This window comes from Polistes canadensis, unplaced genomic scaffold (assembly GCF_001313835.1).
Source record: "Polistes canadensis isolate GaletaPanama2010 unplaced genomic scaffold, ASM131383v1 scaffold_78, whole genome shotgun sequence".
NCBI lineage: Eukaryota > Metazoa > Arthropoda > Insecta > Hymenoptera > Vespidae > Polistes > Polistes canadensis.
In genome coordinates, this window is record NW_014569625.1 from 440,818 (window position 1) to 464,696 (window position 23,879).

At 38.8% G+C, this 23,879-nt stretch overlaps 2 protein-coding genes across 8 annotated transcripts in view; one reads left to right on the top strand and one right to left on the bottom strand.

Annotated features, from left to right (window-relative positions):
• Positions 1 to 9,606, bottom strand: part of LOC106786619 (protein tiptop) — a 130,955-nt gene extending 121,349 nt beyond the window's left edge. Inside the window, exons 1-2 of one of the 2 annotated variants that reach the window (XM_014748192.1) lie at positions 9,551 to 9,606; positions 8,016 to 9,016 (exon numbers count right to left, since the gene is read on the bottom strand). Coding sequence is in view for 1 of the 2 variants with exons in the window: in XM_014748196.1 (XP_014603682.1) it covers positions 8,016 to 8,055 (40 nt within the window). In the remaining variant the exon portion in view is untranslated. Of the gene's footprint in view, positions 1 to 8,015 lie in introns of both variants that reach the window. The other variant, XM_014748196.1, reaches the window with a different exon arrangement.
• Positions 9,607 to 10,533: 927 nt separating this feature from the next.
• Positions 10,534 to 23,879, top strand: part of LOC106786628 (zinc finger protein 700-like) — a 33,291-nt gene continuing 19,945 nt past the window's right edge. The window contains exons 1-4 of one of the 6 annotated variants that reach the window (XM_014748217.1): positions 10,534 to 10,621; positions 21,891 to 22,902; positions 23,003 to 23,272; positions 23,496 to 23,813. In XM_014748217.1, the coding sequence (XP_014603703.1) occupies positions 21,907 to 22,902; positions 23,003 to 23,272; positions 23,496 to 23,813 (1,584 nt within the window). In that variant the 5' untranslated portion in view covers positions 10,534 to 10,621; positions 21,891 to 21,906. Of the gene's footprint in view, positions 10,626 to 11,489; positions 11,962 to 21,775; positions 21,825 to 21,878; positions 22,903 to 23,002; positions 23,273 to 23,495; positions 23,814 to 23,879 lie in introns of those variants that run through there. The other 5 variants (XM_014748218.1, XM_014748215.1, XM_014748219.1 and 2 more) reach the window with 5 other exon arrangements.

Consider the following 23,879-nt stretch of genomic DNA (forward strand, 5'->3'; position numbering starts at 1 on the left):
CATGGACGATCCTTTGATGCGCGAGATGACTTTTATCGTTGCTTTATTTGTTCTTTTAAAATGCAGAAAGATATATAACATACAAGTTATATCTCAACATTTTCTTTTATCCGATTAACAAATTTTTTCTCACGTTTTTTGGAATCTTTATTATTTTTATTGAATTGAATTATTTATATTCATATATTATATCTCCTACAAACGATCAATTTTGAATATGAACCACAAATGTAAAAATAAATCAATTGCAATCAAATTAAAATAATGAGTATTAACTTTGATCATATTATTTTAATACATAAAGCACTGTCTTTTGTAACAATGTAAAAAAAAAAAAAAAGATAGAATAATCGTCAAGATATATCAATAATCGTTCATCCCACAGGTCGTCGTAATTGTACACTTTTCATCGTTTCCAATGAAAGATTTTGAAACTCGTGGAAAGGCATTAGATATAAATCACCGGTTTATTTCGAATCGAGTGAGAAGAGTGAGAAATTGATATTGGAATTAGCTGTACGCATTGCCGTGAACGAATAGGTATAACCTATCTATCTATCTATATAACCTAGCGCAAGCAACCCTTCTCGTTGGAAAAGTCAACGATACGAGTAGATCGTAATTTTCTATATGCATAGTGGGCAGGAATAACGTTGCTGAAAGAGAGAGGGAAGATCGTTCCGACAACGGATATAAACTCGCGGGCGAGATGTCGATCTGTGCATAAATCAGATCATGGTAATAATTAAATAGCACGATAACCGATCGTACCAAAGCCATACGAATAACGCACGGTCTATGTAGTATTACAGTACGTACACGATCGACTTTCATATTATTAGAAGCCTTTCCTTCTTCATCGTCACACTTTTTTAATGTAAGAAATTTTCGATAAAATTACAATAAAAACTATTTCCTTTCAGTTAACGCGCGCGATATCATTTATGACCCGAATTCGTCTATCTTCTAACGCGTTAACTACTACATTCGATTGTGTAATTCCTTCGTAGATAAATTAATGCATAAATAATCTGACGAATGCGAACAATGTAATAACGTTAAAAAAATTCTAACGGTAAAAGCGATAACATCATGATAGAATAAAAGCGAGTTTCCTGTCGAATACAGACTGTCCCAAAAGTCCTTTTTACTCGACCGAAAAACAGCTATACATTTCTATTTGTTATTTTAAGTGGTTGCACATCCTAAAACTCATAATTTTAACGACACTCTCCAACGAAACATTCGTATCTTGAAATGAAGAACAAAATATACAATTCAAATATTCATTTTATTTTAATAAATCAATAATATATTGTTGTTTTTTTTTTCTCTCCGAGAAAGAAAAACTCTAGGGATATACTGTAGATTGTATGGAATTCAAACTGAGAAGTGCAACCTTTTTTTTCCTTTTTTTTTTTTTTAAAGAATCTACTTGGAAAGCGATGCAACATCGGATAAATCGTTCCGTTCTTTGGCTCGTCACGAAAAGTTCTGCGAGCGACGAAGGTCGCGCCCCTTTTTCATCGCGTTGAAGGATTTATGACGGCAAGAAGGAGGCAGTTCTCGGGTCCTAAAAATGCGCTAGGCATTGTTTGAGGTGAAAGTTAGCCACGGGTCGTCCCTCCTTCTAACATCTGATTTTTTAACTTTGTTAAATCGTACTTTTTTCTTTTTCTTTTTTTTTTTTTCCGTTTAAAAAGAATATTCACCCATTTCTATCCGATCTCTTATTCTTTTCAACGTTCATTTTTACAAAGAAACGTCGCTTTACTCTAGAAGATCGTCATAAAATTTAAATAGCACGTTTTACAGGTAGGCAAAAGCCTACTCCCTTTCATCGCAGGTAAACTTTTAACGAAAAATCACGTATCCTTTTTTTATTCATAAAATTAGGGCTACCTATCTATAGGGAAGAAGGTACGAAAATTAGTACGAGAAGCATGATATTGGACCTTTATTTAATTTTGATGAATTTGATTTTAATGATTACATTATTTTTCACCTTTCCTTATATACTTTTACAATATAATCAAATGTTTTTTTTTGTGAATGTTTAAATAATAATTTTATTTTTTCAAAGAATCAACAACATCATTGATTTTTTACAAAATTATCTATACATTTCTTCGTTGGATTTTTACATTTATTACTACTATATAAGATTATTTTTATACTAATAAATAAATTAGATATTTAGCATATTTGTACAAACTTCTTTATGCAGCAATAATGAAACAAATTTGAATACAACTTGCGTTATACGGTAGTCCAGTGTACTTATAAGCGTCCCTCGAATATCTTCGTTTCATCATCGACGAAGAATCCTGGTAATATATTTTTTTTGTCACTTTAGAGATTATGCGTGCACAAATCACAGGTTAACATATATACTCCGTAACGTCGAATAAAAATAGATTCGTATCTACCGAATTTATGTCTTTCGCTTGTATCGTTCAGCTTTCGAAACTTTCTATATCCGTCCGTGTTTGACTTCGAGAACGACGTGAATTCTTTCCACAACTTTTCCCCCGTTCTCTCAACTCCTAAGATCAATTTTTTATTAACAATCAACAATAATAAATAATTAAAATCAATGTTGACGACAAAAATATTTCTATTTATTTATAAGTATTCTATAATAAACCGACTTATAATTTAAAACGGGTTTGATAGATAGACTAGCTGCTAATATGACTCATAATGATTAGGTAAATTCAAGTGGACACTATTAAAATTAACTTTTCGCAAAGTTTTTGACGACAATATGGTAATTTAACGGTTTCTTAAACTATTTTATTAAACGTTTGAAAATATGTTATGTTCCTCGAGAAAGACTCAATGTTCTTATAAATTATTTATGAAATCACAATTACGGAAATTAAATATGTATATAAAAAATAAATTATACATATTAGTTTATATAATATCAAACGCAAATATTTAAATTCTCGGATTTATGATAGAGAATATTTAAAGTGTATTAAAAATAAATTATTTGTCTATATACGATTTAAAAGAAAAAAAATCATTATTAACAAGATCCAGGATTCTATCGTCGAAATAGATGAATATGAAAAATTTCGTCAGAAAAAAAAACGAGGACTGTGAAAAAGATCAAAGAAAGAATGGAATTTCGTTGAAAACTCGATGGGTACCTTATGAAAAGTTCACGTATCGAAGAAGTAAATGTAATTTGAACGATGGCTATTTTTACATACCTCAAATTTAATTATTAATCCGACGAAGAGAACACTTTTTTTTTGGCACGGTTTGAGGCCAGCTGTATTCGAAAATCGATTTGTCCTCTTCTGGAATGAACGACCAGACAACGATTTAAATATAATCGAACGAACGAACGAACGAACCGTGTCTCATACTCTCGTTATTCATAAATTCTAGTGTTTTTTTTTTTTTTTATATTTTACCTAAACTAAAGACGTTAAATCTCGTGGAATTTCTGAATGTCATCAAATCGATCATTTCCGTTGAATTATCATCCTCTACAGTGAATATCTTGTGTCATGAATTCAACCGAATGAATCTACTTAACTTTACTTAGTTACTTACTTGAAGCTTTTCTCTTGTACCCTCTCAACGTTCCTTTCGTCGAGTCAAGAACGTCTGTGATTTTCTCTCTCTCACTTTCACTCTTTCTCTCTCTCTAACTCTCTTTCTTTCTTTCTTTCTTTCTCTTTCTCTCATTCTCTCCGTCTCTGTTCGTCTTTCGTTCGTTGAGCCGAAAATATCCGGCAGCAAAGAGAGCGTCGAACAAGCCGAGGCAACCCGAAGCAAACCGAGTCCAAGTTGAACGAAATTAAGATAGAATACGCGTGCGCAGTCTACAACTCCTCTACGTCGTACTTTATGAATGAAATAAACGCGTTGAGAGCCGCGAAAAGACGATAGACCACGATTCTCGATTTAAACATAAGTAAACGATTCGATTTGCTCATTTTCTTTCATCTATCTTTTATACATTTACTCGGATTTTTCTCTTAACAAAAAAAATAATCCCACATTGATACTGTAAAACAGAAAATATTTCTATACATTTGAAAAGGTATAAAACTGCAACAAGAGATGACGGTGGTCGTTTAATATATTTGGGATTTAACATTAATTAAATATAACGAATGTTTCAATGTTTAGGTTTTCATTTAAAAATCTGTTGGATTTTTATTGAATTTTTTTTATTTCACCAATAATTTTGTAATTACATTGTATGTTTCGATTAGAATGTATTAAACACTGCAAGCCGTGATTTTTTGCTTAACTCTAAAACCGAGTAAGTATTTTCGCGTTATAGCGTTTTAAGACGACGAGGAGATGCGAAGATGCATCTACGCTGCACCTGTTGCGCAGGATTCGAATTTTGCGGTGGATGCCGTAAATCCGTCTCCAAGCACGCGATTAATGCACCTTTCCCAAGCATACCGATGTATGACGCGTTTTATTAGCGGCCTGTAGTGACGTCGATCGTACCGTGTTCACAATTTTTCACCAAATTCCACTACCCGATGACACCTATCGTACACGAGGGATAAAACGCGTTTTTAACACGCTGCTAATCGATCGTTCGATATTTGTAAATGTCCCTCAACGTTCTAGGTATTCCGATAAATAACAGTCAAAGATCATTGTATTATTGCTATGCATTTTATTCACAACAATTAACATAGATGTACTGAAAATAAATGAAAAACCAAAAAGATTAAGCAACCCAATGTGCTTTCAAAGGGGAAATAAATTTCAATAAATATTTATGATATTTATTTATATAATAAACTATTATACACAGAGATATTAATACGAAATTTCACGATTATGTGAATACATGGTATATCGATAATTCATTGATCTTACATTTCCAAACAAATTCACCACCATTTTTTCTATTTACCAATCTGATTGCGAATAAATGATAATCAAATAATATGAATTAACTTACGTGTGTAAAATTTTATCTATTTTCGCGCATTATCGAACATGTGCATTTCAAAGAGATAATATCAACGTCCTATATAGCCTAATAACCTTTACTTGTCTTTTAATTCCCCATTTTAATATCAGACTTTACCTAACATTTTATGTAATTAATAACAAGATATTTGAATGTATAGGAAAAAAAATCCGAAAAAATAGAGTTAATTATTTGGCCAGATGAACGATCTAAATATTATTATATTTATGCGTACGATAAATTATTTTAATTGACTTAAAAACTTCTTTTTAGATTTTTTTTTGTTTAATTTACGGTCATAAGCGAATCTTCGCATACTGATACACACGTACACGTAGATAGTATGTATCTTTATATAATACATTGGCTTTTCATCAAGTATGTTACCGTTGAAAATAGAGAGAGTGGATCGAAGAAGAGTGGCAATAGTTCATCGTTAAAATATTGCTAATTAGTTCTCTTCGGTATAGTTCGAACCAAGCCGGTACCGATACATACTTGAGAGATCGATCCGAACGAATCGATGTTTTGTGAGATCTTTTGGAGAACGGGACATCATAAATCGAAGGGAAGAAATTAGCCATGGTCGGGCTCGCACTTCGATTTTATCCGGAGGCTGCAGCCCATATTTTCTTATTTTCTTAGGCCTTGCAACGCTTCTACTTTCGCTGATGACTTTATCCTTTCGATCAACTCGCTTTTATATATATACTATAATATTAGTCTAAATTATTTTTATAGAATATTTTTATAAAAACATTTTCAAATAATTCTAGCTTAATGTCTAATTAAAAAAGATGCTTTATTTTCTTTTTTTTTTTTTTTATAAATTAACTTGCACTAGAATCGGTTGATTTTCATGATATTTAACAGGATGCACATGCGCGTGACAAAAATCGAGCCTACAAATTTACATCACCAATGTACAAAGAAGACAGACAAAAATATTCTACTAATTTCATTATAAAAAATATTGAAACATTTATATGACAAACCTTAAATAATAAAATGAGTAGATTTTATCTCCTGGCAAACAATCTCGTCTTAAACTAAAGCTCTTAGAGTTACGTATTTTCATATCTATATATTTCAGTTATGAGAGCATAAAGATCGCTAAGAAATCATCGATGCATCGCCTTGGCCCACATATCATTTTACTTTCGGATTTATAGCATTCGAATATGAGATTCGTTCCACTTCAAATGCATCAAAATCCGAATCGGAAATTCACGATTTCCTTTCTTTTCATTTCGATATCATATTCCATCTCTCTACGCGTTAGCCTTATATCTTTATCAATCGATATCCGTGAATTTAAATTGTGAATTTTAAATTCGATTATTAAAACATTGTCACATTTATTAAATAAAAAATTTCAGACAGTCGTACTTTATCGACTTCTAATTTTTATTACGAAAGAATAAAAATTCGTCTGAAAGATGAGACAAATAAATAAATAAAAGAAATCGTTCCAATGTAGAATATTGTAATTGATTTCGAAAGATGACGTTTATGCTGTCCTGCCTGGGGTGTCCTGCACCCCACATTTAGGGACTTTGTTTTTTTAATGATTACACTGTGACAAGCACATAGAATTTGAATTTATGTTCGCCGCTAAAGGGATTGCACGCATGCGCGTATGAAAGTCAAGCAGATAGACAGATAGACAAAGATTTATCGGTTCTTGGGTAAGTTTTGGTGGAGGGCAAGTTGAGTGAATTGTAAATGTTTCCGGCAGAACTTCACCAAGATGGCGTCCTCCGTTGGGGGCGAGTTTGTTTACGCCTCATGGCTCCCCACGTGGGAAAAGCAGCATGGCGCGCGTTACGGTCTTCGAAATCCTCTTCTTCCCCTTGCACTTTCTATTTTTTATTTTATTCTAGCCACCCTTTAATCGACACTTCAAATATCAACCTTAGCTAAAGTCGAATCACTATTGACACACAGATATACAGGATTCTTATACTCCTGACCAGATATGTTTAGTTTACCAATTTTTTTTTCTTTATATAAATTAGGAAAGCTAAAAAAATTAGATAAAAAAAAGAACGAACATTGAACAGGGTCTGTCGTGGTATAGGAGTTTGTGGTATGTTGATAATAAAAAAGAAAAGAGAAAAAACGAATAGGATAGAGAGAAAAAAAAACGTCACCGAAAACTCATACATGTCCGAATGCAGTGGACGGTAATTCGTCGTTGTTTTTGTAACCATAATTAACCTCTTCGGCCACAGTTTGTCCTCCATTAAGAACATTGACTTTCTAATTTGTACTTCTTCACTGTCCTACCAATGACACAGACATTTTATGTATGCACTTACAAGGCTTTGCGTAGGCGCAGTTGCAATAATGATTAAATCATAAATACTCGAATAATATATGTTGTCCGAAAAAGAAAATTGTTTAGTGCACAAATTGTGTTAGACCTACGAGACAAACTGACGTTTTGTATTTTGTATGCAGTTTTGTTTACTTTGTCAAGCGATCATTTAGGTATGCTTCTTGGTATTTTAGGTTTACGAGTTCTTAGAAGAATTTCAAACGAAAAACTATGTCCAAACTATAAAAGGGTACAGTAGCAAGGGATAAAAGAAGGAATAGACTACCGTTTGCTGGCATTTAGGTTACTCTTTTATGTATCTCTATTCGAAAGGCTTAAAAAAAACCCGAAAAGAAGAAAAGAAATTGATAGCATCAATTGTCAAAACCAACAACGATGAAAAACTACTCAGATCGGAGGTAAAAATAATAGCACGTGGCTTGCCGACGCTACGCGCTGCTTTACGGCGCACTTTTGCATGATCAAATAAAGAAACAATAATATCCTTTTATTCCTGTACATTTGTTACCATAAAAAACAAAAGAATTCAAAACGTAGGTACTAAAATATCTCATTATCAGTCTAGAAATTATTTTTCCTTGCGAACTGATTGAAAAGAAAAACGGTGATTGTTTAAGTAAACGATTTTTGAGCGTGCACGAGCTTAAAATTAAATCGTCAAAATATCTTGCCAAATAAATAATGAAAAAATAAAAGATTTGGATGACTTACATTTCATTCGTTGCGGAGCGTGCTGTTTCCTTCGGGGCATCTGCGTCCTTCGGGGTTGTTCAATTATCCCTGTGGACTCCAGTTCTTCTCTCTTCTTAGCTTCGATGAATTGGTCTCGAAAACAGAATGCGACGCCTGTACACTTAGAAAAATGTTGACAAAGGAAGAAACGCGGGAAACAAATGCCGACAGTCTCCCTCTTTATCTTTCTTTCTTTCTTTCTATCTCTCTTTCTCTTTCTTTCTCTCTCTCTCTCTCTCTCTCTCTCTCTCTCTCTCTCTCCCTCTCTCTCTGTTTCTCTCTCTCTCTCTATTTCCCGCGCACACTACAGTTCACCCAAGCACACAACACGTGTCCGACGACCACTACCTCATCGTTATCGACGGAGATTCTATTTTTGTCGTCGATTTAATTGTCGAATTTTTTATCATCTTCCTCCTAATCATCGTCGTCATCATCTTCCTTATACGGCACTTGTTTCTCATCGTTGGCTATTGTATACGCACCATACAATTTATTTTCTTTTCTTTTTATCGGAACTACCGAAAAAACACTCATGCACTTTTCCACTCGCTTTTTTTTTCTTCTTTGTCTTCTTTTTTTTTTTTTTCTTCTTACCAATACACCATAGTCCGATATCAATTGTACAGATTTATGTATAGAATTTCTGTATTATTCTGCTGTTTTTAATATAGCAATTGATACTATTCATATACTAATTTTATCGATATTTCACACTTCTGATCTAAACGAGAATCATCGTCGATTATTCGTAATATTAATAATAATTGCAGAATGCAAAAGAAAGTTTAAAAAGTGGAATAAAACGCAGTGATACCAGTCTCGTATTTCTTCGGCCATCTTCGAATTCGTAGGCGCGAAAGAAGAAAAAGTCAGAAATCTGAGATGTCAGAGACCGATCGCCGCGCTCCGCGTAAACCCGCACTTTAATCAAACTATTTCGTGGTCGTCTCCATCGATATCATTGGTCGAACGAGCACCTATGAAGAAAGGAAGTGAATATAGCAACATATAAAACTAAAAAAAAAGAAGGTTAGAGTACGAAACCTTCTTTTGTTTCGCGTTATAACATCTTCGCGAGGATAATAAATTCACGATAAACAAATGATAAAAAAAGATTAGGAATAAAAAGAAGAAGAACAATAAGAAGATAGGATTTCTGTCTCGCGATTTTCGGAATCAATCCCGAGAGACTCCGTTCGTGAAACTCGCGCGCGACGTTCGTGAAGTCAAACAACGCGAAGATGGAGGCAAAAGAAAGAAAGATAGAAAGAAAGAAATATAGAAAGATTAAGATGAAACGATAGAATAGAGAAAGAGAGAAAATTAGAAGAAAAATAAGTGAGTTAAAAAGAGAAAGAGAGAAAGAGAATGAGAGAGTGAATGCTTGAAAGGAAGGGGGTAGTAAGCGAGAACGAGAGAGAGAAAGAGAGAGAGAGAGAGAGAGAAACGAAGAAGAAGAAGAAGAAGAAGGAGGAGGAGGAGGAGGAGGTGGTGGAGGAGGTGGAGGCTACCGTCGTTCGTGGATCGCGAAATCGAGCGGGCGGCGGTCCAGCGCTGACTGACTACGGACTGGCGTCGCGGCGGCAGGCCGCATGGTGGGGGGCCCCAGGAGTAGCAGTCCTCTTTCCCTCTCTCACTCCTTTCTATACTTCTCGTTTCGTCGCCCTCCTCACCACCTCCACCTCTTCCTCCTTCTTCTCCTTCCTCCTCCACCTTCTCTTTCTTCTCTCCCTCGCACTCAGTCCAGCCGCGCCGCGTCTTTCTTCTTTCTCCTCCTTTCTCTCCTGCTCTCTCTCTCTCTCTCTCTCTCTCTCTCGTGTTCTCTCTCTCTCTCTCTCGTGTTCTCTCTCTCTCCTCCCCACCCCTTTCGCTTAGCTCGACCGTTCGCGCCTCGCGCACGCGAATACAAAGATAGAAGAGAGGGCCAACCGGGGAGGGAGAGAAAGTCCGTCTATTCTATGCACTGAGAGACTCCTTTACCAAGTGAATGAGCGAATCACAATGATGGACAAGGATAAGACGTATCCTGATTTCACAACTGTTCTATGACGATGAGAAAATTAATCACAATGGTGATGATTCAACTGACACTTCACAAAACAATCAATCGAAAAATAAAACACTGTCCATTGATGCTATTGTTTTCACTGGATGCATTTCGAAATGTATCGCAATTGTTTTTGTTCCAACGTCGATAACAATCCTACAGATTTCTTTTGTTTCACTCTTATTTTAGACTTTTCTTATTCGGTGATCTTTTCAAAAGAATTTAAAGAAACGAAATGAAGAGAAAAATGTTTGGAAAATGCGTTAAGTAAAGGGCCTGAAAGCAGTGTGCGCACGAAAGGAGCTCGAACAAGGAGGCGGGGCCCTCGTTCACGGTATCTGTTCTCCGCGTGCGGCACGAGGAGAGTGCCAGCACGGGAGGGGAAGGGAACACGCTTCAGACAACTTACGCTTCTATTCGCCGCCGCGAGAGGCGCTCTTTTACGTGCGCGGTTTTACGGCGATGCGAGGACACACCTGTGAGTTTCTCAAAGTTTTCATTCGAATATCTTCTCATCTTGACACCATCCTGGTAGGTGAGTACGTATACGATGCACATTTTCTTTACCTTCGATCAGAAAATGTAATTGACTTCGAGACTATTGGGGTTTAGATACAAGACGATATTTTAGTAAACTAACCTCAAAAATACTTCTCGTTCTGTTCCAAACTACTGTTGAGCATCGTTGAGTAAGTTAGATATATAAGCAAAGTTAAAATAGTCGGCTTAGGCTTTAAAGAAAGAAGAAATATTTGACAATAATGAGTAGTTTTAAGTTGACGAGGTAACGGCAACGCTTTATTTATTTAGTATCTTGAGTAATAATGACACGTTCGTAACAATGTAACTTGGCGAATTGCCAATAACGAAACAAGTATTTAACTTTTAGAAATCGTCGTATAGAACAGATATATACCTTCGTAAATCAAGTTTATAGAGCTGTACATAATGGTGTACAATATCTACGAAATACTCTCTTGGATGTTATACAATTTAATAATCGTACTATTTAGAATAATTTTCATAAATAAAATTCTTAAATGGATTATGACGGGTTACTTTTGTTGCACATTTCTTAATGTTTCATTTTAACACGAAGTTATGTGTTAAATAATAAATGTACAAAAATATTTTCAATATCTATGTTTGCACATATTAATTGGTAGCATTTTTGTGAAAGAGAAATATGCAAAAATAAAATGAAGCTAATGTTCATAATTACGACATAACCTCCAAACAGATAAGAATATCCGAATGAAGAAAAACCGGACAACATTTTTCTTTAGAGCAATACCCAATCAAAAGTAAATTCGCTCAATTGTTTTTAGCCATTGTAGATACACATAAAACAATCGAGGTGAGATAAAAAAGAAGAAATATGAAAGAAGGAACAAAATCTTCTCGATTGAATTCTTCTCGGCGGGTAGGAGAAAGAATGATATGAATAAAAGATAAGGAGTTGACGTTTGGTCAGTGGATGACAGTGACGGCGACGGCGACGGTGACGGTGACGGTGACGGTGACGATGACGATGACAGTGGCAGACTGAAAGCATAAGGCAGGGGGCAACGCTGGCAACACTGGTTAATGCTGCGGGGCGAAGTAGTGCATTGGCGTACCAACTGGTAGTGCCCGCCTACCAGGCGGAGCCCGCATGATCTATAGCGTCATAGAACACCCCGGCTGCCGTGGTAGGAACTCGATGGATACGCCCACTCTGCGGAACGTGCGCGCTCTGCCCCCGCCAGGCCCACCACCTCCACCACCTCCACTCCACTCCACTCTACTGTACTGTACTCAACTCCACTCCACTCAACTCTACCACCACCACTGGCAGTGCCGTTCCAGAGGATGTTTATGCTCTTGGCTGGCGAGGTACGCCGTGTCTCTATCTAGTCGCGGCTCCGCGCTCCTTCGCTCTCCTTCCAAAGACGACGACGTTCTCTCTTCCTGCGCTACTGCCGATAACCTTCTTCTTCTTCTCCTCCTCCTCCACCACCACCACCTTCTCCTTATCCTCCTTCTCTCTCTTTCAGTTAGATTATCCCGCCCTCCGGCCCTCTTTTATTCATTCGCCGTTCATTACCGCTAAACATTCCTGTCAATTAAAAGTGCAGCCGATTTACTGTTCAACCTCTCTGTCCCTCTTTCTCTACGTTTCTTCGTATCATCTCTAACACTGCGCCCCCGCAAAGACCCCGCCTGTATCATATCGTCGATGGGACGTTAAACATCGACCGATCCTTTTACGCAAACTTTGCATCGAGCAGCCCCCAAGTTCCTTCTCGTCGACCATGCGACTCTCCATGTCGAGATCTTTTTCTTTATCGTCGGGGTTCCAACTATATTCTATTCTATATCAATTTTTATTGATCTCGAATACAACTCGGAGAAGATACGTTCACAAAGGAGATAGGATTTCTCAATTGTAATTATCTTTTTCTCATAAGTACTACTTACTTACTTACTTACTTACCTGCATAGTAAATAGGTAGACTGACCGACCGTACAAACTGGTTTTCAAAGTTGTCAGGGAAAAAACAGGAATTACCTGATAAATCGTATACTTTAGTTTGGTCTTCTTTTCTTTCATTCGTTTTTTTCTTTCTTCAAAATTCTTCAAGTCCAGATTACCTGGACGACTCAATGACACGGCATTCATCAGCTATTTATGGGGTTCGGACTTTGATAATTTACACAACGAACGAAACTTTACGTATTCTCGAAATATCCTAATTATGTGATCTTTTTTCTCGACTTTCATTTTAAGCGCATTTGCATAGAACGACTTGGTATCGATGGTAACGCCAGGATTCGATCGAACTTTATGCGCGATTTCTTCTATCCTCTCTCTTCTCTCTCCCCCTTTCTTTTATGTATGCATACAGATACATGGAAACAAACTTACACACGCTTACATTAGGGTCTTTGCTCTTCGACGTAGACGCGTAGGACGTTCCGTGCGGGGCCGAATATCAGAGAGAATAATTTACTTCAACGACGATCGTCGCATCGTTTTTGTTCGTGTCGTCGTCGTCGTAGTCGTCGTAGTCGTCGTAGTCGGCGTCGTCGTAGTCGTAGAGAAGTGGTCATGCCGTTTCTAGTTTCAACCCGCATCAAGCCAATTCGACGCCGACGAAATTCGCGGCCCGACGTTTACGAGACCGTTTATTAGGTGACGTTCCCATTGAGCGACTTGGCTGTGAGCTGAATATTTCGCCTCTTTCCAGAATCTACATGGGAAAGTTCCACGCGCTATTTGTTCACCCAGTATACACACCTAGAAATATAACCGAATATTGGCGAAAACCCGACGACAAAGAACACGGATAGAAATTTACCGTGACACGATAAATACTTTGTGGGTTCAACTAGGCAACCTTTTACGACAGGTCAAGGAAAGAGAGAAAGGAATAATTTCAAACACCAAAGTCTTCAACGTTCCAGAGAGAATAGAACAAACTAATCAATTATAATCATCCTATTCTTATGAAAATAATGTACCATTAATTATTAAACCTTTATCTGTTGGATCCTTGTAATAAAATGTCATCTCTGTGAACGTTAAACGCCATTTATAAAATTGATACACGATCGAGTATTACTGTCTCGAAACTTTCTAACTAATCTGACTATACCAAGGTATATCTCTAATAAAAAATCAGATTAATTGTAAGAAAAATAGGAGTTTTTAATCAGCCTTGAGAGAACTCGTGGGCTAGGGGGAAGTTTTACAGGTGATGAAAAATATTTAAAGAGAAAAATAAAAATGAGAAGAAAAATAGAAACTGAACAAATGAAACAAAAAAAAATGGTGAGAAGCGTGCGTGCGGTCAGACGGAGAATGTTGGAGGGATGTTTGGTTCACGCGAGAGAGAAAGAGAGAGTCTCTTCTGTCACGTAGCAGAGGGGGATAGCCGCGGGGGGTTTCCTTTTACGAGCATTGCCGTCGTCAGTGGACGCGCCCGGAGGTACTAAACTTGCGAATATTTCGCAAGGCGTCCCGTTATGCAACGACAATGTGGGTCAGTGCACAAACCGACCCTCCTCGTCGACCCTCCCCTAGTCTTCCTTGTGGAACGTTTTACCGGTAGGTATAGTGTAGTAGTAGTCTCCCTGCGGGATCCGAAATAAGTGCATCTCGTAAAATAAAGTACCACGCACCGCTTTCCACGGTTCTCTTCTAAGTCTAGCAACCATCGTCAATCCAACGTCCAGTTTTCTCCGACATCGTTTATCTATAATTCTATGCATGCATATATATGTACCCTTTCAATTTGTCAACGTCTTAACGTGATTTCATTCAACAGATTATTGACACGATATCTTGCAAACATTTTCAGAACAATATGCGCGATCGCGTTTATATCAATTTTGTTATTATTATTCATACCTTTTATCGATATCTCGTAGATACAAATGCAAGTTTATTTTTAGTTTAATAGTTACCAATGCAAATATATATTTTCCGTTCAATTCGTTTAGAAAAGATCATATGTATGATTTGATTTATGACAGGGACAGGGACAACTTTACGAAATTGTATACGGGCTTTTCGGAGGTCCTGACAAGAGCGATACGGTTAACGCGAGTACTATGTTGTATGTCCAGTGTAAAAAAGTATCGGTTAAGATGGTGTAGCTTTAAATCTGTGCGCGTCTAGCTTTCGCATCGAGTCCATCGATGCGTGGGCGGTGTGGCCTGTGTGTGTGTGTGTATACGCGAAAAACGTTTAGCACGAAGTATACATGGATACGTGAAATGCAAACGTTTGAAAATAGATCTCTGCGTACATATATGCATATATATATATATATATGTATATATATATATATATCGACGTTTCACTTCCTATGCCCATAAATTTGGTGTAAAAAATCGAGTATACGAAATAGTTTACAGACGTCGATTGGCATCCGTTAAATATTTCACGTTTGTTGCCAAATTGAATTGTGCGTGCCTGTTGTAGTAGGTGTACAGCTAGGCGTTACATTTATTTTTTTCTACCACTTCGTTCGCACCAACGTCTATGTTTTTGTTTTTCAGAAAACCAAACGAAAATGTTCATTTGTCCTAATAAACTCGGTTACTTTGTGAAATATGACCAATAAATAATGACCATCGACGTTGTCGCGTGCCACTTTACAAGATTCTATTACCACGAGAATCATCCGAATGACAAGTCAAAAATATATCCTTGTACTTTAATCAAATTGCTCAGGAGAAAGAATAAAATAGAAAAAGAATAGAACATTAGTCACGTATTAGCTATAGCAAGTAGAAACCAATCTTCCTTTTCGTCACTCCAATTATCCCAATACGATTATTTTCAAGGACGTATATATACTTTTTTCTGACCGAAGTTATCTTGGGTAGGGTCGTGAGAAACCTTCAAAGTACGAGACTACATTTTTTCTTTCTTCCCTTTTTCTTACGGTCCGCAGTCATAAATTATCCGTTTCTTTTTTTATTTTTTTTCTTCTTTTTTTTCGGAAAACTAAAATAGTAGGGAAAAGTAGAAAAGAATGGAGATATCTAAGAAGAGAAACAACTGTTCGGAAATAGTTAACTCAAATTTCAAAAAAATCTTATCTCCTCTCTCTCTCTCTCTCTTTAGAAGTAACTTTCAAATATAGACAATATTTTCAATAGAAAAAACGAAGATGTCGATATTCATTCGAAAAGTATTACCCACGAGGGTTGAAAAATATTCTGCTCGCTCGTGTTAAAATTACAATCATGCATAGAATCGGAATATTTTTACGATCGATAAATTATCTAACTCGATGTTTCGATTGAAATCTGTAACAGAAGGCCCAGGAACGTTCGTTGTTCCTACATTGAATTAGATTTAGATAGGCGTGGTGTACGTAATAATTGTAGAGTGTTTTTTGCTGAGAGGTGGGGGGGGGGGGATGAACCTATTTATCGTCGTTTATGTTAGTTTTGGGGTAGTACGCTTTAAACGTACGGTAAAGCGTAGGTACCTACGGGCAAGGAGTGCTTAAATCGTCGGAATAGTTGCTACTCGTTCTTCTCTCGGAGTTATAAATAAGCGTTACACGCTCGTTAGGTCGAAATAAAAGTTTTACGACTCTATCGAGAGCCGGTTACGGATAGAAAGGATGGTCAAGAATAGTACTACGATTTCTCTCTCTCTTTCTTTCTTTCTCTTTCCGTTTCGATATTTTCCTCTTTGTTTCTTCTTTTCCTTCTTCTTCTTCTTCGTCTTCGTCTTCTTCTCCTTTCCTACGTGATTCGCGCGGAGTTTTACTATAGAATGCGCGAGATACGGTGTGGCGCAAATAAAAGAAAAATTTGCACCGAGTCCATCGGATTCATCGATCGTGGCTAAAGAAAATGCGAAGAGGCGTCTTTACCTTCGCTTACTCGTAAAAGTTTCTTCAAACGAGGGAACTTTAAACTTCTACCATATAATCTATATTTTATATCTCATAAAAAGATATTAACCCGTTTGCAGTCAAACTCTACCTGGGTAGCACGGACACGAGCCCCCGACACTATTATAAAATATTAATTTAACATTTTCATCGTTATACAATACTCCAAATTTACAAATAATAAATTACGACAAACAAAATTGCATGGAAATAAATGAATGCATACGACATAATTCCTGATAACGTGTTTATTACTAAATTAGACGAAGAAAATGCAGACTTGCATTTGCAAATTTAACGTGTTAAACATATACGTTAAATAAATCCAACATTCAAGATATCAAGTAAGTAATACGAAGTAAAAATAGTTGGAAATTGGCAAGGGGGATGAAAGAAAAAAATAAGCGTTGACCGGACGAAATCGACCTTTTTGAAAATTTTCCATCGTAGGGAAGAAAAATCGTAAGGAAAGATGTGTGGAAAATAAGAAAAAGAAAGAAGGAATGATCGCGAGAGGCGCGAGTCTCTTTGTGACGACGACGAGGACGAGGACGAGGACGGTGGCAGGAGGTCAGGGGTCGAGTATAGGAGCGTTGGCATTAGGGAGAGAAAGAGATGGGAAGAAGCCGTGGTACGAACAGGGTAAGAAGGAAGAGAATGAGGAGGTGGGGAGGGGAGAGAGGTTTCGACGATAGGGCGAAGGAAGGAGGGCGAATGAGGGTGGAGGAGGGTGGAGGAGGGTGGGGAACGCAGAGAGAAGCCGAGGTCCGTCGGTATCGATCGGGCGTCTGCGGTAGATTGACACGTGTCATGGCCGCCTCCCGCTCTCTTTCTCTCTCCCTTTTCGCGGGAGCGCATCGAGAGAAATAGACAGAGTCGGAGACGGTAATAGGTGGGAAAAGGATAGCTGACCGAGATGTGGAAGAAGAGCGTAGAGGGGGTGGGGTGGCTCGGATAGGGAGTTTTCGAGAGAAACAGAGAAAAAGGAATAAGAGGGAAAGGCGCGAGGGGTTGGCGAGGTAGCGAACGGCAGTAGCAGCAGCGGGGTAGGGTGGCGCGCCGTCGAAGGTGGTGGGTGGGTGGTGGGTAAGCAAGCAAGCAAGCAAGCAGGCAGGCAAGCAGGCAGGCAGGCAAGCAAGCAAGCAAGCGACCGACCGACCGACCGAGGAAGAGAGAGTTTTGGGGTGGCGGGAGGGTCGGAGGGGACGAGGGAAAAGGACATTAAGGTGCGTAATAGCCAGCGGGGCGAGCGCGCACCGCCGCGGCATCGATTAGACAGAGGCTCCCTCGTCCCACTACTAGAATGCAGCCCACCCTTTGCCTCTCAGCCCTCTTCCTCATCCTCCTCATCCTCCTCCACCTACTCCGTCGAACTGGAGAGCCCCCGAGTACGTGCTCTACATACACACCCGGTCGCTTATGTCAGTTCCTGTCCTGCTGCTGGTGGTGCCACCGCCGCCACCGCCGTTGAGAAGCTGAAAGAGAGGGGATAAAAAGAGAGACAGAATCGTGAGAGGGTACGGAGCCGAGGTGAACCCACCTCCGACTGACTCTCCCCGCACCTATACCTATACCTATACCTATACCTATAGCTACCACCTATCTTATCGCACCTACACACGCTGAACGCACACGAGACCGTTCTCGCTCGCACGCCACCCAGCGGGGACACCAACGTCTAACGTCGTTATAAACATTAACGGAGCGGCTCAATATTCCCCGGACCTTGCATCCATCCCCTATACTCTTCTTACCCCTTGCCACTACCTCTCTCTCTCTCTCTACCCTCGGCTAGCCACTTCTACGATACGATGGCCAACCCTCCTACGTCCACCGGACTCTCGCACGAGTCGAGCTCACCTTACTACAGCTTCCGAATCCTACTCGCTCCTACGGATTTTACTCCGAGGCTATCGAGATATCGAAAAGACTATATAGAATGAAACAGATGATAAGATAATGTAGTATCCATGCTAGTTTTCTTTTTTCTTTTTTTTTTTTGGTTCAATTTTGTATCATTGTTCTGTTCTTTCAAAGTTGATTAACACCAACGCGTACAAAGGGCATGTAGGCCCATTCAACAGAATCTCGTAGCATCTTAGTTAGTTGGAAAAAGAAAAAGAATGGAATAGAGTCTTGGGTGCTCACTGGCTAAGATCGGGATCGTCTAATTTCGTTCGACGAGTCCCATAAGGATTCCTCTCATCTCCTTTTTCTTTTTCCTGCTTTTCTTTTTTCTCATTTCCACCGACTCGAAGCTTCGATTTTGACGATGGTGGTGTTCAGGAAAGGGGCAGCAGAAAGTTCGTTTCTTCGTTCGTTATGTTGAACTCGTGTATGAGGGTTCGTCTTGATTATCGTACATCGTGATGATTATTAAGGAACGAGAACAGGAAATTCTCAATCATTCCGATTGGATTAGAAAGGATGTTAGGTAAAGGAAGGTCTAAAGGATCGTTTCATCTTATTTGTAGGAAAATCAACGATTCTCTTAATTACATTGAAAAAAATCATGGATAATTACATCGTAGATAGGTGTGTGCGTGTGTATATACCTAAGGGTTTATATATCAAAAAGACATCATATTGTGTGTGAGAGAGAAAGAGAGAAAGAAAAAGAAAACGAAACAAAAATATCAATCATTCATTTGATATCCTTTTTTCGTTTCTTACTCGTAGCTTTCTGCGAGGAAGGTAGTCGCGGATTTTCTTGTAAACGTTCGTCTTCCTTATCGTCCTGTCTCTCTCTCTCTCTCTCTCTCTCTCTCTCTCTCTCTCTCTCTCTCTCTCTCTCTCCCTCTCTCTCTTACACGAGGGATCCCTCGAAGCACGGAGAAATTCGTCTACTTCTCGCGCGTTCAACAAGTTTCCACCCTTCTCTTTGCTTCTCTCCGCCGACGTTGTTGGATGGATCGCTAGGTGACCACGTCGACGTGCCGTACCATTACTTTTCGCACTTTTTCCAAAAGCGTCTCTCTGAAAGCTTGCTCTCTTTTTTTTTTCTTTCTCTCTCTTCGCGTGGGTGTATCTCTCTTTCTGGTCCGAAGGGTCAGCAGGTGTTCCAACTTTTTGCCATCATTCCAATCCGTAATGAAAAGAATTGGTCATTGGGCATCGTCGATCAACGATAATGCTAGCTAGAACCATAACTAGTTAACGAAAACTCAGAGTACTTCGAACTCGAACGCGATATGTCAACGTTGGATATCATATTGACGTATCGACTTCTCCAACGTTGTTCACGAACCATCGGCCAATTAACGTGTCTCTTTGTTTTTTCAACAAATACTCGTAAATCTCAACAGATCCATCCGGCTCGTTTTATCCAACCCCTACTCCCCCTATCCAGCCTCCTCTTCCTATCAAACACGTTCCACGCTTCGAAACGTTATCCCTCTCTATATGTGTATCTATATACTTACACGATATTCGAGATACGTGCACGCATACACGCACGCGTACGATCCTTCCAATTTTCCAAATATCTTCTCCTCATATCGGTTAACGTGCCGTTCTAATCCTGACGAAATTCTTTTTTCTTATTTATTTTCGTTCGCGCGGCACACGTGCCAAAGAGATTTGCGTTATCACATTTTTTTTTCAAGAAATTTAAATTAATGAAGTAGAAAGAACAGAGATAATAAACAGAAATTCGTTATTCCATTAAATATATAATATGTTTGTGCTTTAATTTTAAAATTGATTATATAATTATTTATCAAATATATTATTTTTTTGGTACGTTTATAATAAATATTTGAAAAATTCGTAATATCGTTCAGGTATATAGAACCCTTGATTAAACCGATAAATCGAGTGGTTTTTATTCAGGAATAAAAAGGTACTTTCCGATTGTCGACTAGTCCCTTCTTCTTTCTTCTTTCTGTATGCATCTCGTTGTGTAAAGCAGTGGTAGGTTTTAAAGTGACAATACATATCGACTGAACTTAACGCTGTAAGGGGATAGAAAGTTTGGTGGCGCACGCGTCAGTTCTCCGCGGTAGTCTCCGAGAACACCCTTCTCTCTAGGTTTCCCTTCTCCCTTCTCCTTCCACCCTTCTCCCTTTTCCCTTTTCTCTTTCTACTCTGCTCCTCGAACGTTGTCCCTTTCGTATAACACGAATCTAACAAATACGTGCCATTTGAAAGTCTTTTGTTCGAACGACGATGCGGATAAACGTTCAACGACGATTACACGAACATTTTTTTTCCACATACGTAGAAAATCATGATTAGAATTAGAAGAAATTTTGTAATCTCTATTAGTAGAGATCATCTTTTAATGTAAAAGAACAATAGCGTTGAAATAATATCGGATTTTTGTTTCCTAAAAAGAAAATAACAACCATAATTGATGAATAATACAAAAATTCAGGCTAGTAAAAATAAGTTAAAGATAAAAAAATATAAACTCGGTTCGATCAGTTTGACAAAGAGAACGTATTTCGAGTACTGCTGTTGGATGAAAATTTCATTCGACGCTTCTCTATCTCTCTCTCTCTCTCTCTCTCTCACTCTCTTTCTCTTTGTTAGCTTAATAAGACGCGAGACGTAGAAGAGAGGAGGTCGCTGCCGGTTCAGAGACTTTGTAAAAGCGGCGGGGGTGGTTCGCGGAGAAAGGGCGCAACACGAGGAGGGTGAGTTAGTTGGTTGGTTGGTTGGTGAGGGGGTGAAGGTGGCGAAGGACGGCTTGCGGACGGGGTTGCCAAGGGGTGCGGGGTTGCTTGAGGCTAACAGAGGGAGAGGGAGTGAAGGGGCGAGGGGCGAGGAAGCGGGAGGCGAAGTGTCGTCGTCCGAATAACGGCCAAGCGGCATCGACCGATCTTCCAACCCCCCCGAAGCCCGTGCGAAGCGTCAACTTGTTTCCCTTCTGTTCTGCGAATATCGGTCCTTCAATTTGCCCGCTGCGGTTCGCTAACGCGCTTCTCTTTTACTCCTTTCCCCACGTCTTTATATCCTTTTATTTAGTTTTTTTTTTATTCTTCTCTTTTACCCATCCGTTTCGTTCGCTTTTTCTTCATTTCATCTTTTGATTGGAACAATTGTATTCGATACGAGAGAAACGATCTAACACATAAGAGAACGTACCTTCTTCCATAGGACCGTGTTCTATGTTCTTTCTTTCTAAAAATTGTTAATCGAGATAACGCGAATTTTCCGGGATAAAAGTTGTTTGAAATAATTGGAACGATTAAAGTAAGTAGTACGTGCTTATTACGCGTTCACAGTTGCTAAATACTTTCTATGCAAATGGATCGCCAGGGATGATCATAGTTGGGAATCGAGTCGCGCGATCTAACAGGGCGTTATCGTTGCTTAAACTTAATTACGAGGAAGGTGAAGAAAAAAACATTGGGTTTAGTTGGATTGCAAAAAGAATGATTAACGAAGGGATTGTCTTAGCATTCGTCGATGGAAGATGGAGGAGGGTTACGAGGATGACGACGATACGCACTTTTGTATAAAGTGTCACGTTACGATACACGGATTAGAAAATTATGTTCGTCATCGTCAATCTGGATGTCGTCCACCCGACGACAAAGCAGAAACCGCACGAGAATCGCCCTCAACTCCGACAACGGTCTCTTATCCGGAAATATTGAACGCGGATGCTTTCTTCAGTTCGTTGGAATTACAGAGCAGTTCGAAATCTAATCCCAGACGTACGAATACTCTATTAGAGAGTAACAGAAAATACAAGAGGAATGAACGACGAAAGAAAGGTCAAAAGACGCCAGCGGATACCGAGGATTCCAAAGAAAAGCTTCACAGTATGTTACCAGCTGATACCGATTTGGACGATCCCGAGGAACACCTCTGCATTCCGTCTTTCGTTGGGTTCTCCGATATCGTTACTTCAACCGCCAATAAATCTACGACTACTGTCAATTCGAACAAATTGAATCAATCGATTAGACATTCTACTATAAACATCGAAACTTCGAATTTTCCGATCAAACACGAACCGGATCATTCCTTGGAAGGTTTAGTTAATGATTCGAAACAAACCGATAGAAAAAGGCCGGAAGAAAATCAAAGAATCGAACAAGATCATCATCATCATCAGACGTGGCTGGACGATACGATATTAGCCGATCTCGTTGAAAATAATGAAAATAAAGATTTGACAAGATACGAGGAATTCGAGTATCAGCAGGACGTCGACTCGGACGATGATATGTTAGACGAAGATCTTGCCGAGGAGGAATCTTATTCCGAATCCGACGACGGTGAAGATCAGGAAAGACCACCACGAGGTCACACAGGTGGAAAATGGAAACCTGGCTTGAACGATCTTCCTCAGAATATAACTCAGTTGCAAGACGACGAAGTAGAAGTCGAAGAGGATCAACATTCGGAACACCCACCGCCCAGTTACACCGGTGGCAAGTGGAGGCCCACGGAATCAGCTCAGGTAAAAAAAAAAAAACCAAAATAATCGTACAACTCTGTTCAGCCATAAATGTGGAAAAATTAGGAGCTTATTTTTGTTATCTTGCAATGTCTCATCGCAGAAAGATGAGGATTATCAGGGCAAGAATACAGCGGGACAACCACCACCAGAACACACGCAAGGAAAATGGATACCGGGTACGCAAACGGATATCGACTCGGGATATTGGTGCAATCCTTGCGGCAGGAAGCTTGCGTCGCGATTGGTCTATAACAGGCACCTTCTCACTGACTTGCACGCTAAAAGGAGCATTCGTGAGATCGACGATGATGTTTATCTACCGCGTACTGCAAGGAGAATATCGACGCGACGGCAAGTCGCCCTAGCGGAGGTAATATTAGTAATCTGAAGAGATAATTCTCCTTCTTATTTTGTATTAACAATATACACGGTGTCCCAAGTTCCAAACTCTCATTCAAACTTTGTCAATATCTTTTGTTGCACTAAATAAAAAAAGGAAAATAGACAGCTCGTATAATAAATTAGTTTTCTCTATAAAATTATTGATTGTCTTCGAAATTTTATCTGACGTAATCTAATGTCTACATTTACAGAAAAGCAAACATTCATCCGAGGATGATGAAGTCAAGAAGAATCCTCGTAAAAGAGAAAAAGAAGTACTCTCGTGCGAGATGTGTCACGCTCGCGTGAGAAAAGCTCAAATGGGCAAACATTTGCTTTCCCATTACCATTGCCGCGTGGCAGGAATAAATCCTCAGAGTCTAAGGACGCGTCGATTTCTATTGGAGAACATGAGGAACGTAGTTCGCCAGTGTCCATTCCAATGCGCTTCTTGTCGTTTCTACTGTAATACCGAAGAAACCTTTTTACTTCATTGGCGTTCGGAACTTCACTCTAAAACTTTGAAAAAAGTAAATATGATCTTGTTGAAAGTATTCTTAAATTATTTTTCAAATTGTTTTGTCAACAAAATGTTG